The following is a 16,322-nucleotide window of genomic DNA, read 5'->3' as shown; positions in this document are numbered from 1 at the left end:
CGCGCGAAGTTACCGCGTGTAAGCGCGTTCGCGCGTACGCGCGTGAGAGCGCGCACAAAGTCCCATAGGGTTTAATGGGAGCTTCGCGCGAAGCGTCGGGTGCTGCGCGCGCACTTACGCGCCTACGCGCGTAACTTCGCGCGAAGCCCTTCTTATCATGCCTAAACTGAGTTTAGGCGTGATAAGGGCCTTTTCACCACGGTGCTAACACTTTGCACCGCTTGGTGAATCGAGCCCTATCTCTTCATGATTTTGCACTTCCTCCTCTTGTCAGCCTCACTGGAGTATTTCTTCACAGAGATGGACAACGCTGAGTACACAGCTGGGTTGTGGTGGTGAGCACCAGGATTCTTGTGGTGGAGAAAGAGGAACCAATGAGCCTTCTGTATGGGAAAGAACTTTCCTGTCTTCTGAGAACATCATTTTAAAGTGTACCTGAGACAAAAAAGGCCTCAGGTTTCATACTTACCTGGGGCTCCCTACAGCCCTCGTGAGGCGGCTCGATACCTCGCCGTCTCCCCGGGCCGCTCCGGTCCCCCACTGAACGGCCCGGAACTCTGGCCAATTTGAACTTTTTTGTGCATGCGCAGCATGGCAGTGCACATGCCCCAGTAGCGCTCACGTTGCAGGGAGCATTCTGCACCTGCCCAGCTACTACTGCGCAGGCGTAGAATGGTCCTGTCCAGGGAAACACGATGCGGGAGCACACATGGCTCGGGCTGTGCATGCACAACAAAGCGCGAGAATACCAGGCCGTCCAGCGGGGGACAGGAGCAGCCCGGGGAGACGGCGAGTAACTGAGCGAGCTCAATGTGGCTGTAGGAAGTCCCAGGTAAGTATAAAACCTAAGACTCCTTTTATCTCAGGTTCCCTTTAAGGTGCTCATAAATCTAGCGATGTATGGGCAGATCGACCATGACACAGGTCTCTTTATGATCGAATCTGATCAGACAGAGATCTGTTGCTTGCCCATAAACTGCAGGCCAATTCCCTATAGATTTCAGCATGAAATCTATGCATAATTAGTTTAGCCACACCGCCTGCCTACCTGCCCCACCAAGTGTAAAGTGTCCACCCTGTGCAATTTGTATAGTCTCCAGGGGTGGCCAGGTACTCTTACCTGCTTCCGGACTGGTGAACACATAAATGTTGCTCCACTGGCACCCAATACTGGCATCCTGCTCGTTGGGAGCATAACGGATCTGGAACTCATAATCAGTGTACGGCTTCCCATCACGCAGCTTGTAACAACTGGGTTCCCAGGCGCCGTGTTCCACCTGAGTGTGGGAGAGAGGTACCTTACAAACAGATCAACATTCTGGGTACAGCATTCATTATTATTATCTATTTATATAGGGTCAATGTCTTCCATAGCCCTGTGCATGGTACAAAACAAATACTGGGGAGCATACTGTATTTTTGGACTATAAGACTCACTTTATCTCCCCCAAAAGTTGAGGGGGAAAGTCAGTGCGTCTTATAGTCCAAACGCAGGGAGTTCCTGACTTGTGAACGCCTGCCAATACAAACCTCCAACCTGCCGCAATGTTGGGGACTCCCTGTACTGTGCCGAGGAGGACATAGTGGTCAAACAGAGGACACAAAGGGGCATAGAGAGGGACACAAAGGGGCATAGAGGGGGACACAGGAGCACACCAGGGACACAGAGGAGGACACAAGGGGGACAGAGGAGGACACAGGGAGACACAAGAGGTACAAGGGGGCATGAGGTACAAAGGGGGCATAATCCACAAGATGCCCCTTCACCATGGATGCACTAAACACCAGGGAACTGTATAGGGTAGGAAGGACCACTAGACACCAGGGAACTGTATAGTGTAGGAAGGACCACTAGACACCAGGGAACTGTATAGGGTAGGAAGGACCACTAGACACCAGGGAACTGTATAGGGTAGGAAGGACCACTAGACACCAGGGAACTGTTTAGGGGAGGGAGGAGGACTACTAGACACCAGGGAACTTTATAAGGGAGGAAGGTGGTCAGTAGACATTAAGGTTTACCCTTGACTAGATCCCAGTGTTCAATTTTGACCCACTTTGTATTTGAGTTCGACACCCCTGATCTAGAGGGTGGTGGGGTGGAGACTAGGGATGATCAATGAGATGCAAATTTTTCTGAGATTATGCAAATTTTTATGCTAATGTATGCAGTTTGAAAATGGACCAATTAATTTAAAACTAGGTTTAAATTGATTGGTCAATTTTCAAGCTGCATATATGTGCATAAAAAAATGCATACATTTGCATCAACTCTGAAAAATGTGTATGTCTGTGATCATCCCTGGTGGAGACATTAGGAAAGGAGACACAGAAGTTAGCGGATGAGGCAGGGAGTCTCCACTGCTGCTTATAGCAGATTATAGGCTTGTCTGAACAGGTATGTTTTGAAGGAATATTTGAGGCAAGTTTCACACGTCTAACCGGCCTTAATAAAGCAGTGTGGTGCGACGAACGCATCACAACGCAGCGCTAAAAATAGCCTTTGGGGATTACAACAGCAATGTGCAGTGTCACTTCCTGTGGCCGAAATTCGAGTTGCACAGAAGTGTATTGAAAAAATATACTTCCACGCATGCGTGACGCTGCGTGAACGCCCCCAAAAATGTGAAAAGCTGCAACACCATAGACTTACATGACTTTCGGCTTGGCACACATCGCCGCGCATGCTGCTCAACAACGTGCTATTGCGGGTATTTCCGGCGGATCGTGTAGGAAGGTGCATTGTATAAAATAGTATAGCGTTACTCTACGACAAAACAGGGCAACGCACGCGTCAGTGTGAAAGGGGCCTGAAGGTTTCCAGGCTCAGGTCATTATGGACAGGAATTTCCCCCTTGTTCCCACTATTATCCCTAACAAACCTAGCGAATTCGGTGAATAGAACACATGTGGGGGTTTTGCTATCGACCCGCTAAAGTTGGCACCATTGATTTCAATGCCATTTCAATGAAAATGCAATTTTTAGGGAAACTGTCAGCGATTCTGCAAGATGGTGCGATAAGCAAAATTGTCCCAATTTGCCACAAGACTCAACTTAAAGAGAGTCTGAAGCAAGAATAATTCTCGCTTCAGAGCTCATAGTTAGCAGGGGCATGTGTCGCGCCGCTAAACGGGGGTCCCTTCACCCCCAAATCCCCTTGGTGCAGTGGGGGAGCGCTTCCTGGTTGGGGCAGGGCTAACCGCCGCAGCCCTGCCCCACGCGCGTCTGTCAGCGCGTATCTCCGCCTCTCCCCCGCCCCTCTCAGTCTTCCTTCACTGAGAGGGGCGGGGGAGAGGAGGCGATGCGCCGCTGATAGACGCGACTGGAGGCAGGGCTGCAGCCGTTAGCCCTGCCTCCAGGAGCGACCAAGTCTGCGACCAAGTGTTGCAGTGGGGGGTTTGGGGGAGAAGGGACCCCTGTTTAGCGGCGTGATAGCGGCGGTTTAGCAGGGGCACACATGCCCCTGCTAACTATGAGCTCTGAAGCGAGATTTATTCTCGCTTCAGAGTCTCTTTAAAGTGGTCTGAAACTCTGACATAACATTCAATAAAAATGTGTTTTCCTACTTTGTATTACTCATAGTTATCATATTTGCTTTTGTGCACACATAATATTGTCTGTTTATAAATTACAAGTTTCCAAAGTGTAGTTTTTCTTGCCCTGAAAGGTAGCATTGTATTTTATTATTTTTCTATTATAGCTGCTTTTTATTATATATTAAAATCTTCTAATGAGCTATCCTGAACACTGTGTGTGCCTAAAGCAGAGACAGTTTCTCAGAGCGTTTGTTTACATTCTAGGGTTGATACATTTGTGTTTAACAAGTAAAAAAGATACTGTTATATATATCCAGTTTGGATGTGGATTTGAAGCTGAATAGCAGGAGAAAGTGCTTTGTTTAACCATTTCAGTGATGTTCTGCTAGACTTTTTTTCTGGGATAGTAGCTTTCAAGCTGTGAGGAATCTTTTAGAGAAAAGTAGAAATGCTGGCTTTCAGACCACTTTAAAAAAATCCATACTGCTTACCTACACACAGTTCTAACCATTCTTACCCAATCCAAAAAAGCTTTATTGGCAGGACTAAATATAGTTGTGCTCAAAATTATTCATCTCCACTGAAATTGAGTGTACCTTGCACACGCTGAAGCTTCCCTGTACCTGCAGAAGCAAAACAGCCCCAAAGCATGATTGACATGATTGAAGCATTTTGTGGTTTGTCCACATGACTTTTGGCATACTGCAGTTGACTCTTCTTAGGGCCTGTTTCCACTACACGCAGATTCTGCATGCAGAAAACTGACTCCAATGAATGCCTATGGGCCTGTTTCCACTGAACGCGATTTTTCTGATGCAGATTTCCCATAGGCATTTATTGAAGTCAGTTTTCTGCATGCAGAATCTGCGTGTAGTGGAAACAATTCTTTGGAGACAGCAAGGGGGTGCGCCTGGGAGTTCTGGCATGGAGGCCTTCATTACGCAGTGTGCACCTTATTGTCTGAGCTGAAACTTCAGTACCCGCATCTGACAAATCTTTTTTCAGTTCCTCAGCAGTCACACGGGGACTTTTCTCCACCTTGCGCTTCAGGTAGCGCACAGCAGTCGAAGTCAGCATCTTTTTTCTGCCACGACCAGGTAGCGTTTCAACAGTGCCCTTTGCCTTGCATTTGCAAATGATGCTTCCTAAGGTGTCTCTTGGTATGTTTAAAGTGTACCTTAAGTGTCCCCAAAAAATTGAGTTTTACTCACCTGGGGCTTACCTCAGCCCCCTGCAGCTGATCGGTGCCCACGACGAGTCGCTCTGATGCTCCGGGTCCCGCTGGCAGCCACTTCCGGTTTCGCCGTCAGGACCCGTCAGGCTGGGGAACGCGGCTGATACTACGCGTTCCCAGCCAAAATAGCACCCCTATGCGGCCATATGTCCGCATACGGGTGCCTATGCGGACATATGGCCGCATAGGGGTGCTATTTTGGCTGGGAACGCCGCGTTCCCCAGCCTGACGGGTCCTGACGGCGAAACCGGAAGTGGCCGCCAGCGGGACCCGGAGCATCAGAGCGACTCGTCGTGGGCACCGATCAGCTGCAGGGGGCTGAGGTAAGCCCCAGGTAAGTAAAACTCAATTTTTTGGGGACACTTAAGGTACACTTTAACATCTTTGCAATCTTCTTATAGCCACTGCCCTTCCTGTGAAGAGAAATCACCTCTTCTCTTGTCTTCCTGGACCATTCTTGACTTCACCATGTTTGTAAACACACCAGTAAAGGAGCTGAGTATCACAATCATTTTAAATCTGCCTAATTGGTGCTTATTATGCTTGATTGCTGCTCGTTAACATCCACACGTGTTTTCAATACCTGATTGAAAACACTTGAATGAACCTCTTTTCCACGAACTGTTGAGCTGTTTGCTCAGCAAGCAGTTGCCAGGCAGCAGTGAGCAGTTACCAGGCAGCAGCAAGCAGTTACCCGGCAGCAGTGAGCAGTTGTGAGAGTTTGAGAGGCAATTCACTGCCTAGAAACAGTTCGTGGAAAAGAGGCCTAAGAGTGGTAGTCTTTAAGGGGTTGAATAATTGTGTCAATGAAGAAATCACACATAAAAAAACATTTAATACTGTATTACAAAAATAATTGATGTCATTTTAGTTGCATTTGGTTGTTTAAAAAGTCCTTGTAAGATTTAATTCTGAACACAATTACAAATGTACACTAAATTCCCTAAAACCCTGTACAGCAATGGGGGATGAATAATTTTGAACACAACTGTACATTTAGCATTGCCAATGCAAAACATTGGTGTTAGCATAGGAGAGGGTGGTTGTGGGATTATCGGCATGGGGGGAGTATAGGCAACAGTATAAGGGGTGTATAGTCCATAGGGGTGTGGAGGATATAAGGGACAGTATATGGGGCTGGGGCATATAGTCCGTAGGGGTGGGGAGGGTATAGGGAGTAGTATAAGGGGTGTATAGTCAATGGGGTATCATGTTCCTCTCAGTTGGTGGCAGGCAGTGACATATCGGGCAGCTATATGCATGCTTGTTTCCTCTTCCCCCAGTAGGATGTATGCTTCCTCTCCAGAGGATGAATTTCCTCTCATCTGTGGAAGTGAAATCTGGGATGTGGGAGGAGAGTCTCTGAAAGTGGGTGGTCCTCACATGTACATGCTGCAGTGTAGCAGGAAGTGGGCCTCATCCTCCAGGGCCCCCTGCTCACACTGACTGCACAGTCTCTCCTCCAGGGGCCTCCATGTCTGTCTGTGCCGCCCTGTCTCTACCTCCAGGCTGTGGGCGCTCAGACGGTACAGGCTCAGGGTCTGTCTGTCTTTGTGGTGGTGTAGCCTCTCCAGGTCCTCTCCATTGTGTACTCCCTCTGCAGTCTAGCCAATGCCCACCTTTAGTGTCTGGCCCCAAATCCATGGCTCATCACTTGCTATTTCTTGCCAACAGAGTCGTCTGTGTGGTGTAACTCTCAAATAATGCAAAAAGCCTGGTTGTTTGGCCTAAAGCCCTAAACGTTTTGACAATAAAAATCTCTGCACTGTCCCCTTTCAATCAGTAGAGTTGTCTGCAATGTACGTACCTCAGTCCACTCAATGTCTCCCTGTATGCGATACCTCAGCAGCAACTTGTCCTCCGTGTATTTTTCCCACGTCACCTCCAGTATCTCTTTCTCCCCTGTGTCATAGGTCACAAACCGTGAACTGAGTTCTGGAGGTTTGGCAAAGACTGAAAAAAAAAAACCACAGATTTTACTATAGCAAGACTTTCACATTACAGTGAAACGTTTCCCTCTGGATAGTGTACTGGTTAAAGGAAACCTAAACTGAGAGGGATATGGATGTTTCCTTTTAACCTCCCTGGCGTTACGCAGTTTCCATGACTGCGTCCGCAGGAGGATTTTTGCCCATAAAATGTTAATTATACCTTTCAGCTAGCACTGCGCTAGCTAAGTATGCCCCCCAAGTGGCTCCAGTCCCCTCTGATGCCCCCGATCGCGGCCGGTAATATTTACCCGTCCGCGATCCCGTGAGAGCCGCAGCTTCTCCAAGCAGCTTCACTGTCGCTATGGTGACGATCGGACATGACATCATCGACATCATGACATCATGCGCAGTCCCGATCCTCCCCATAGCGAAGCCGGGAGCTGATTGGGAGGCTGCTCCGTCGCGGGATCCCTGGCGGGTATGTATTGTGGAGGTGATCAGCGGTGATCAGAGGGGACCGGAGCCATTTGGGGGGCATACTTAGCTAGCGAAGTGCTAGCTGAAAGGTATAATTAACATTTTATGTGCAAAAATCCTCCCGGGCCATGCGATCCCCTGCGGCGGCTAGTCCGACACTGTGTCGGGCATACCGCCAGGGAGGTTAAACAATACCAATTGCCTGGCGGTCCTGCTGATCTCTTCGGCTGCAGTAGCGGCTGAATCATACACCTGAAACAAGCATGCAGCTAATCCAGTCTGACTTAAATCAGAGCACCTGGTCTGCATGCTTGTTGAGGGGCTGTGGCTAAAAGTATTAGACACAAGCAGGAGAGTCAGGCAACTGGTATTGTTTTAAAAAGGAAAACTCCATGTCCTTCTCAGTTTAAGTTCCCTTCAAAGGATACCCGAAGTGACATGTGACATGATGAAATAGACGTGTATGTACAGTGCCTAGCACACAAATAACTAAGCTGTGTTCCTTTTTTTCTTTCTCTGTCTGAAAGAGTTAAATATCAGGTATGTAAGTGGCTGACTCAGTCCTGACTCAGACAGGAAGTGACTACAGCAGGCCGGCCCCCTGCTCAGTGACGCACTTCCTGCTGGACAGGAAGTACGTCACCAGGATTCCCGTTTGTCCATGTATGCGCGCCGCTTCAAACCACACTCATTTACTGCGTCGCCATAGACTTGCATTACTGCATATCTGTGCGTTAGGCACAGATAATGCACGGATGACTTTTTGCAGGGTGTCACATTGAGTTTTATTGACTTAGTGGCCTCTTGAGGTAAAATTGCTTACTGTAATGTCATAGTGTAAAAGAACCCTAAAGGCAATAAATGACAGCATATTCTGTACACACTGCTGGAGCCTTATTGGTGGATTGTCCTCCATTTGGCCAGTATGGAATTTTGCAGGTTTCCTGATGACATTTCCAAAGCCCCCTGACCACGCTGCTGTACAATCAACTCTTTATAGTAAAGATTTCATTCTCTTCCACGGTGAAAAAATATAAACCTGCGCATACCTCCCATCTTTTTGAGATTAGAAAGAGGGAGACTTAAAGAGAAACTCCGACCAAGAATTGAACTTTATCCCAATCAGTAGCTGATACCCCCTTTTACATGAGAAATCTATTCCTTTTCACAAACAGACCATCAGGGGGCACTGTATGGCTAATATTGTGGTGAAACCCCTCCCACAAAGAAATTTTGAGTATGTACTCTTGGCAGTTTTCTGTCTGTGAACCCTGTTGCATTATGGGAAATAGCTGTTTACAGCTGTTTCCAACTGCCAAAACAGCAAGCAGCAGCTACATCACTTGTCAGCAGTAAAAATGTCACCATGTGATAAATGTCAGAATGTAAATCGGGGATTTAAAATATTTTACAATGAGCAAACACCGACTAAATCATTTATACCTAATTATTGTAAAAATGAAGCACTTTTTTTATTACATTATTTTCACTGGAGTTCCTCTTTAAGCCCCACCCCTAGTCACGCATACCATAAAGAAATATATTGTTTTATAATTCAAACCACACTGGTCCTGGTTCATGTTCCTTCATATTAACATTTGAAAATAAGAAATATATCAATTTGAAGGATGGGAATGAAGTTTAGAGTCTAATAAACACATTTTTCAGTAGATAAATTACATAGATTTACATAGATCTGTACAGTACATCAGTCCTGAAAGAGGGACAATTGAGAAACAAAGAGGGACAGAGGGGCAGGGTTCCCAAAGAGGGACTGTCCCTCCAAAAGAGGGACAGTTGTGAGCTATGCTGACGTGCTGATCCTACCATCATCAAAGAAGGTGAAGTTCAGAACCAGCCTTCTGTCTTCTCCTATAATGGACAGCTGATAATCCTCTTGCAGGGTCAAGTTAACCCGAGGAATCCACAACCAGTTCTGAGCAGCAGGCAGAGAGTAATGCTGGGGTGATTCCTGGGGTGATTCATACCTAGAAAGGGGCAGAGAGAGAGAGAGAGTGTCACTGCTTGCCACCAACTGAGAGGAACATGATCCCGCATGGACTATATACCCCTTACACTACCTCCTATACCCGCCCTATCACCTCCCCACCCCTACAATCCTATCGATGGCGAGACTTGAAGAACGGGAGAGAGGCAGAGAGGGTGAGAGGGTGGAAGGAAAGGGAGGAGGTAAGACGGGGCTGCAGCCCGAGTCCAACTCTTTTCAACATACACAGGGCCTGGATTTCTGGGAAGGCCACAAAGGCCATGGCCTTGGGTGACTGCAGCCTAAAGGGGCACCTGAACATGAAAGAGGGGTTGTTACATATGAAAGAGGAGGGGGAAATGGCGCCTGATGATGGAAAGGTGGCTCACTTCCCTCCCCAAGTGCCTGCCTTAGCTATGCAGAATCCTGAGCAGAGTGTAAATGAGAAGTTACTCACCCGGGTCTCTGCATTCCACTGACAGGATCTCCCTTCAGTCGGGAGCACCTCTAGGTACTTAATACTGAGGGTACCTCTGGCTACCTTATACTAAGGGGCACATGTAGCTACTTATGACGGGCAGGGGAAGTAAGGGAGAAGTGACAGCTGGGACAGGCAGCACACTTGTGGTGCAGTTTGGTGGATGTTCGTAGGTTTAACCTCCCTGGCGGTATGATAAATGCGGCTGCGCGGCCGCGGGAGGTTTTTTTTCAAATTATTATTTTTTTTTTTTTAGCATGTAGCTAGCCTAGTGCTAGCTACATGCTTCCCCCCTCCCTGCGGCGTCCCCCCCCCCCGTACCTACCGATCGCCACCGGCGCCTCTTGCCCATAGGAAATCCCGTTCTGAATGGGATTTCCTTGAGGGCTTCCCCCGTCGCCATGGCAACGAACGGAGCGACATCATCGACGTCTCCGACGTCGTGACGTCACAGGGAATCCCGATTCACCCCATAGTACAGCCTGGCCGCGATTGGCCAGGCTGCGCAAGGGGTATGCGGGGGGGGGCTGTTTCCGCGGCGGGTAGCGGCGCATCGGCGGCAGGCGGCGGCGATCAGACCAAACGCGCAGCTAGCAAAGTGCTAGCTGCGTGTTTGAAAAAAAAATTATGTAAATCGGCCCAGCAGGGCCTGAGCGACACCCTCCGGCGGCTTTACTGCCAAGGAGGTTAAGGCGGGTGAAGTCTAGGATGCAGGGCCGGGCCGAGGCATAGGCTGGAGAGGCTCTAGCCTCGGGACGCAGTGTAGGAGGGAGAGCACAATTCATTCAGCTGTCATTCCTAAATGTGTTTGAAACAGAAAGAAATAAGAAAAGGGGATACATAGCAGTGACTGCAAGCCAGATAACTAGATATTAAGGTGTTGGGGGTGTTGGGGGCCCTGTGGCGCCTCTTAGTCTAATAGTAATCAGTGTGTGACGGCTGGGGTGGTAGGGATGGAGGGGCGCACTTTGGTGTCTCAGCTTTGGGTGCTGGAGGACCTTGTCCCGCCTCTGCTAGGATGCCAGGACATCTGTGCCCATAGGTTGAGGCTCCTGTGATGTTAATCCAGGCCTTACTTACTCGCTTAAGCACTCCAGCCACACGTGCAGTGCGGTGATGTTGTCAGGCCATGTGCAGTTTAGTCCTTCGCCATCGTATGTGCAGTGTATAGTGCAGTCCTCTGTGTCACCTGTAGCATAAAATACATTACAGTTACAATAGATGCAGCAGATCTAAGGATATCCAATCTGAGGTCTGTGGCAGACCTATGGTACCGGAAGCTTGTTTTGGGATCTCGGATTGCAATGCAAGCCACGCTCCATGGGCAGAGTAACCTAACAGTGACATACAGAGGACCCATATCATACAGAAAACACACAGATACTCTGATAACTAATCTCTAGGATAGGATGCTATTTTTAGATTTGTATCTGGAAACAAACTTCCTTTTTCTAATTTTTTTGTAATTTTTGTTCTGTCAGCATTTTCTGGTTTTGGTAACCGCGTTACTCCATAGACACGCGCGTGCTGCGCTTGTAAATACACAGAGACGCATATCTACACCCCTGGGAGCTAGAGTGAAGTTATTAGGGGCGTAGAAACAATACAAAAAACACAGTAACCTGAACTAAACTAAACACACTGAATCGAGCCTTGGACGACAATAGGGCTAAAATTTAATTTTTAATCGAAAATCACTAAAAAGTAGCAACAATTATAGTGACACACAATGTAATACTTAACAAGCACGGCAGATGAGCCCTATAGGGGATTTGTATCAGGGTTGTACTAAACAAGGACTAAACCCTTTTCTTTCTCTTGCTGTATAGTTATCAATAGTTATAAATCCAAAGAAAACACTACATGTTTCACCTCCTAAATGGAGTCTTTATCAGAGGTGAAAATGAAAAGTGCTATAGTGCAGACTGAGAGTGCATCACAAACAAGGTAGCATAATTATACATTTTAAGGCCAAAGCCAGAAGTGTGACTTATTTCCAAATTAGCTGGCCAATATGGGAAGTGGCCAAGAGGTGTGGCAAAGGCCAGAAAATACATAGTACCCTGGCAGTTGAGGTGACAAAACAAGCGTTTTCTACAAATGTACGACTTGCAGGCCTATGCCTTACACTAACTTTCACCTCTCTACTGCCTAACAGTAATTTCCACTCTCCTCTACCTAACACTAACCTCCCCTCTCCTCTGCCTAACACTAACTTCCCCTCTCCTGTGCCTAACACTAACCTCCCCTCTCCTCTCCCTAACACTAACCTCTCCTTTGCCTAACACTAACCTCCCCTCTCCTCTGCCTAACACTAACCTCCCCTCTCCTCTGCCTAACACTAACCTCCCCTCTCCTCTGCCTAACACTAACCTTCCCTCTCATCTGCCTAACTCTAACCTCCCCTCTCCTCTGCCTAACAATAACCTCCCCTCTCCTCTGCCTAACAATAACCTTCCCTCTCATCTGCCTAACACTAACCTCCCCTGTCCTCTACCTAACACTAACCTCCCCTCTCCTCTGCCTAACACTAACCTCCCCTCTCCTCTGCCTAACACTAACTTCCCCTCTCCTCTGCCTAACGCTAACCTCCATACACACGCGGACTAGCGACAGTTGCGGCGAAGTTGCCAGGCGATTGACCGCGCCAATTGCCCGGCGACAGGAGCGACGGTTCGGGGCGCGCGCGCCATACTCACGGGCGACCTGTCGCTGCAACACGCGTGTGCCACGTGGTTGCGGCGACAATTGTAGCCCGTGAGTATGGGCCATAACACTACCTCCCCTCTCCCCTGCCTAACATTAACCTCCCCTCTCCTCTCCTCTGCCTAACACTAACCTCCCCTCTCCTCTGCCTAACACTAACCTCCCCTCTCCTCTGCCTAACAATAACCTCCCCTCTCATCTGCCTAACACTAACCTCCCCTCTCATCTGCCTAACACTAACCTCCCCTCTCCTCTGCCTAACACTAACCTCCCCTCTTCTCTGCCTAACACTAACCTCTCCTCTCCCCTGCCTAACACTAACCTCCCCTCTCCTCTGCCTAACACTAACCTCCCCTCTCCTCTGCCTAACAATAACCTCCCCTCTCATATGCCTAACACTAACCTCCCCTCTCCTCTGCCTAACACTAACCTCCCCTCTCCTCTGCCTAACACTAACCTCCCCTCTCCTCTGCCTAACACTAACCTCCCCTCTCCCCTGCCTAACACTAACCTCCCCTCTCCTCTGCCTAACACTAACCTCCCCTCTCCTCTGCCTAACACTAACCTCCCCTCTCCTCTGCCTAACACTAACCTCCCCTCTCCCCTGCCTAACACGACACCAGGAAAATATTGAAATGGAAGATAATTCATTTTGCACATTGGCTGGCCAATGCTGGACTTTGGCTGGTGGTGTTACAACTAAATGGGCCATTTTGAGAAATGCCCGGCCAGTTCCCACTTCTGGCTTTGACTGTAACATATACAAAAATCACAGCATACTAGTTAAATGCAGCTGGCATGGCTACCTTGTTTGTGATATCAATTAATTAAAGGTGGGTATCCTGAACAATTTACTGCATTCTACTATTTGTCCCTACAGTGCCTCTTTAACAGACACCCGAAGCGAAAATAAACTAATGAAATAAACAATTGTATCTATCTTCCTTCTCCTAAAAATGACTTTTTACGATATTCCACAGTTTTATTTTATGTTTAAATCTACTTTTAAAGTGAGTGTTTACCAATTTAAAAATAAAAAAGTCGGATACTCACCTAAGGAGAGGGAAGGCTCGGTCCTAATGAGCCTTCCCTCTCCTCTCCCGGTGCCCGGTCCCACGCAGGATCCCCCGTGGCAGTATTCGACCAGTTCGGTCAAATACTGCCACTTCCGCATGCGGAAGGGAGCTTTCGGAAGCCTTCGGGAGCACTCAGGCTCCCGAAGACGGGCCGCTCCATACTACGCATGCGCGAGCACTCGCACGTGCGTAGTATGGAGCGGCCCGTCTTTGGAAGCCCGAGTGCTCCCGAAGACCTCCGAAGTCCCTGCGGCGGCGGACGCGAACGGAGGAGCCAGCGCAGCACCGAGGGCACCGGGAGAGGAGAGGGAAGGCTCATTAGGACCGAGCCTTCCCTCTCCTTAGGTGAGTATCCGACTTTTTTTATTTTTAAACTAGTACCCATTGGCTTTAAGTTTTAACTGTTTTATTGTTTTTGCTCAATGACACATTTATTGAGGTATGCCAGAGCTAAAATCTATGAACTATTGACCCTTTTTATCTCTTTCCTGCTCTCAGAAGCCATTTTCTGCTAGGAAAGTGTTTTATAGTTAGAATTTCTTATCAGTGAGGGTCACACCGTAGTCACTTCCTGTCTGAGTCTGGACTGAGTCAGCCACTTACATACCTGATATTTAACTCTTTCCGGCAGAAAAATAAAAAAAAGGAACACAGAATAGTTATTTGTGTGCTAGGCACTGTACATACATACTGTATGTCTATCTCATCATGTCACATGTCACCTCGGGTATCCTTTAAGTGTCTTCCTAAAGCAGATCAAAATCAGAATTTATTTTGGCAAGTACAATGTGAGTTGTACCCGGAATAATTTTGGCACAAACAGTGGTGATGGTTCAGTTATTGGTATACAGTGGATACATACATACAGTGCATACCGTAGATACAATGCATATTCAGGCACAGAGTATAGAGTGTAGGGTTGCCGCGGTATACCGGTATGACGGTATAACACGTTTTGATTGTGCATGGTAATCATACCATGCACAATCACGTTTTAGGGGGCAGGGCGATGTAGCGGCAGGCTTCTTCCTGTTCTTGTGTCCCATTTCCCTGAAACAGCGCCCCCTGTCCCCCCCCCCCCCCCCCCCTCTATGCTCAATCCAACCTGAATAATCGCAATTACCTTCTGTTTTAAGAAGGCAAATTTCTGTTTTACAACAAATCTTAAAGGGTTCTGGCTCTGGCTCAGCCCCTTTGAAGCCAGTGACAAGCCAAGAGATGTTAGCCAGCGGCGATGGCAGTGAGTCTAAGCCTAGAACTAACCCCCATCATTCTGAAGTGCGATAATCCTCCAACATCTCTACTTAGGAAACTTGTAGCGTATGTTTACCGGCTGTGAAACTTTTGATCCTCTTTTGTGGTTAATCGCTTCACAGCTATCAGGCTGAGCAAAAATCTGCTGACAGAAATAGAAGCGAGAAATGAGAGTATGAAGGCGTTTGCGTGTAAGAACGTGAAGAGGAGGACCGAGGGACAGGCGGGGGAAGTTGAGCCATGCCAGAAGCACGTGAGATGACACCTGATGAAGGAGGTTGTTCCTCCGTAACATGTAGTGTGACTTGTTCGCTAATACACAGCACCTTGATTGCAGCCAGTGGTGTGGCGTCTCTTCTTTCTACTTTTGCACGTGAGATGATGCTGTGCTCGAGTGATTTCACATTCATTTTCATGAAAATAATGTAAAATTCGACTTTCAAGCAGAAATGCCATTGAAAATCAATTTGTAATAAGTTTGTGATTTTTTTTGCATATTTTTGAGCTAAAAATAAACGGTATTCAATCTTTATATGTGATAAATTACCATGTGCTTTCACAAAAATATTCTCGAAATCTGCTGTGTACGCCTCAATTATATGGCGCCGGGGTCTTGCGCTGCACGTGTTTATTTACTTAGTCAGCCATTTTGTGGCCAATCTGAACTCCAAGCAGTACTGCTGCCTTACTGAAAGTTTTTGCATTTGTTTTACCTGGCAGCAAATGAAAACAGAATTAAAAAAAAAATACATTTAAACTACAGAAAGGCTTGTGGAGTATTGATCTACAATATGGATAATTTGCAGTGAAAGAAGAATTTACGTTTAAAATAAAATGAGCCATAAATTACTGTATTTTTTTTTTACTATAAGGCCTTGTTCACATTGGGTGCGTTGAAAAATGTGTAAAAACGCATGATAAAAAATGCATGCGCTTGTGCGGGCTTTAGTGCACGTTTCAGTGCGTTGCAGTGGCAGTCGTCAATAAAGCTTTGTTTTCATATGTAAATGTTTTTTTTTTTCCAAATGGGGGGAAAAAAACCACATGCGCTTATATGTGCTGAAAAAGCGCACCCATTCACTTGCATTGATGTGCGCTTTACAGCTCAACGCACAGAAATGCATGCAACACTACGTTTTTACCGCAGCTCAGCGCAGCGCATAGATGTGAACCAGGCACATTTTCGGGTAAAATCAAAACCTTGCAGAACGCACAGGGCTATGCGCTGTGAAAAGCGCACAAAAACGTGCCTAGTGTGAACAAGGCTAAGACTCTTTTCTCCTATGTTGCTGCCACTTATAGTAGGTAGTAGAAATCTGACAGATTTGAAAGGTTTTGGACTGGTCCATCTCTTCATGGGGGAATTCTCAGTATGGCCTTTATCCTATACAATAAAACCTAACTGTCCCTGCGTCATCTTCTTTTCCTGTCTGTGTGTCCGTGTTTTTTTGTACTGCGCATGTGCACAGTACAGTCAACCGTTGGGCCAGGGAGCAGGGCGGACGGGTGCGCGCGCGTGCGGCAGGTGCAGGCGTGTGCACTGACTGGCGGCGGTGGCGCGTGAAGAGGCCTAGAACCTGTTTTTAAATTGGCTCAGGTTAACTAGTTCTTTATAAAAACACTCCCTAAAAAGGATTTATAT

General features: G+C 47.4%; 1 protein-coding gene across 3 annotated transcripts in view; it reads right to left on the bottom strand.

Moving 5' to 3' along the window:
* The window catches only part of IL27RA (interleukin 27 receptor subunit alpha), an 86,097-nt gene that overhangs the window by 42,150 nt on the left and 27,625 nt on the right, over positions 1 to 16,322 (bottom strand). For all 3 annotated transcript variants that reach the window (XM_068274186.1, XM_068274188.1, XM_068274187.1), the window contains 4 exons: positions 10,725 to 10,833; positions 9,007 to 9,167; positions 6,579 to 6,724; positions 1,121 to 1,277 (listed from right to left, as the gene is read on the bottom strand). In XM_068274186.1, coding sequence (XP_068130287.1) covers positions 1,121 to 1,277; positions 6,579 to 6,724; positions 9,007 to 9,167; positions 10,725 to 10,833 — 573 coding nt within the window. The remainder of the gene's footprint in view (positions 1 to 1,120; positions 1,278 to 6,578; positions 6,725 to 9,006; positions 9,168 to 10,724; positions 10,834 to 16,322) is intronic.

This window comes from Hyperolius riggenbachi, chromosome 3 (genome assembly GCF_040937935.1).
Source record: "Hyperolius riggenbachi isolate aHypRig1 chromosome 3, aHypRig1.pri, whole genome shotgun sequence".
In the NCBI taxonomy this organism is placed as follows: domain Eukaryota; kingdom Metazoa; phylum Chordata; class Amphibia; order Anura; family Hyperoliidae; genus Hyperolius; species Hyperolius riggenbachi.
This window is presented reverse-complemented; position numbering and strand designations above follow the sequence as displayed.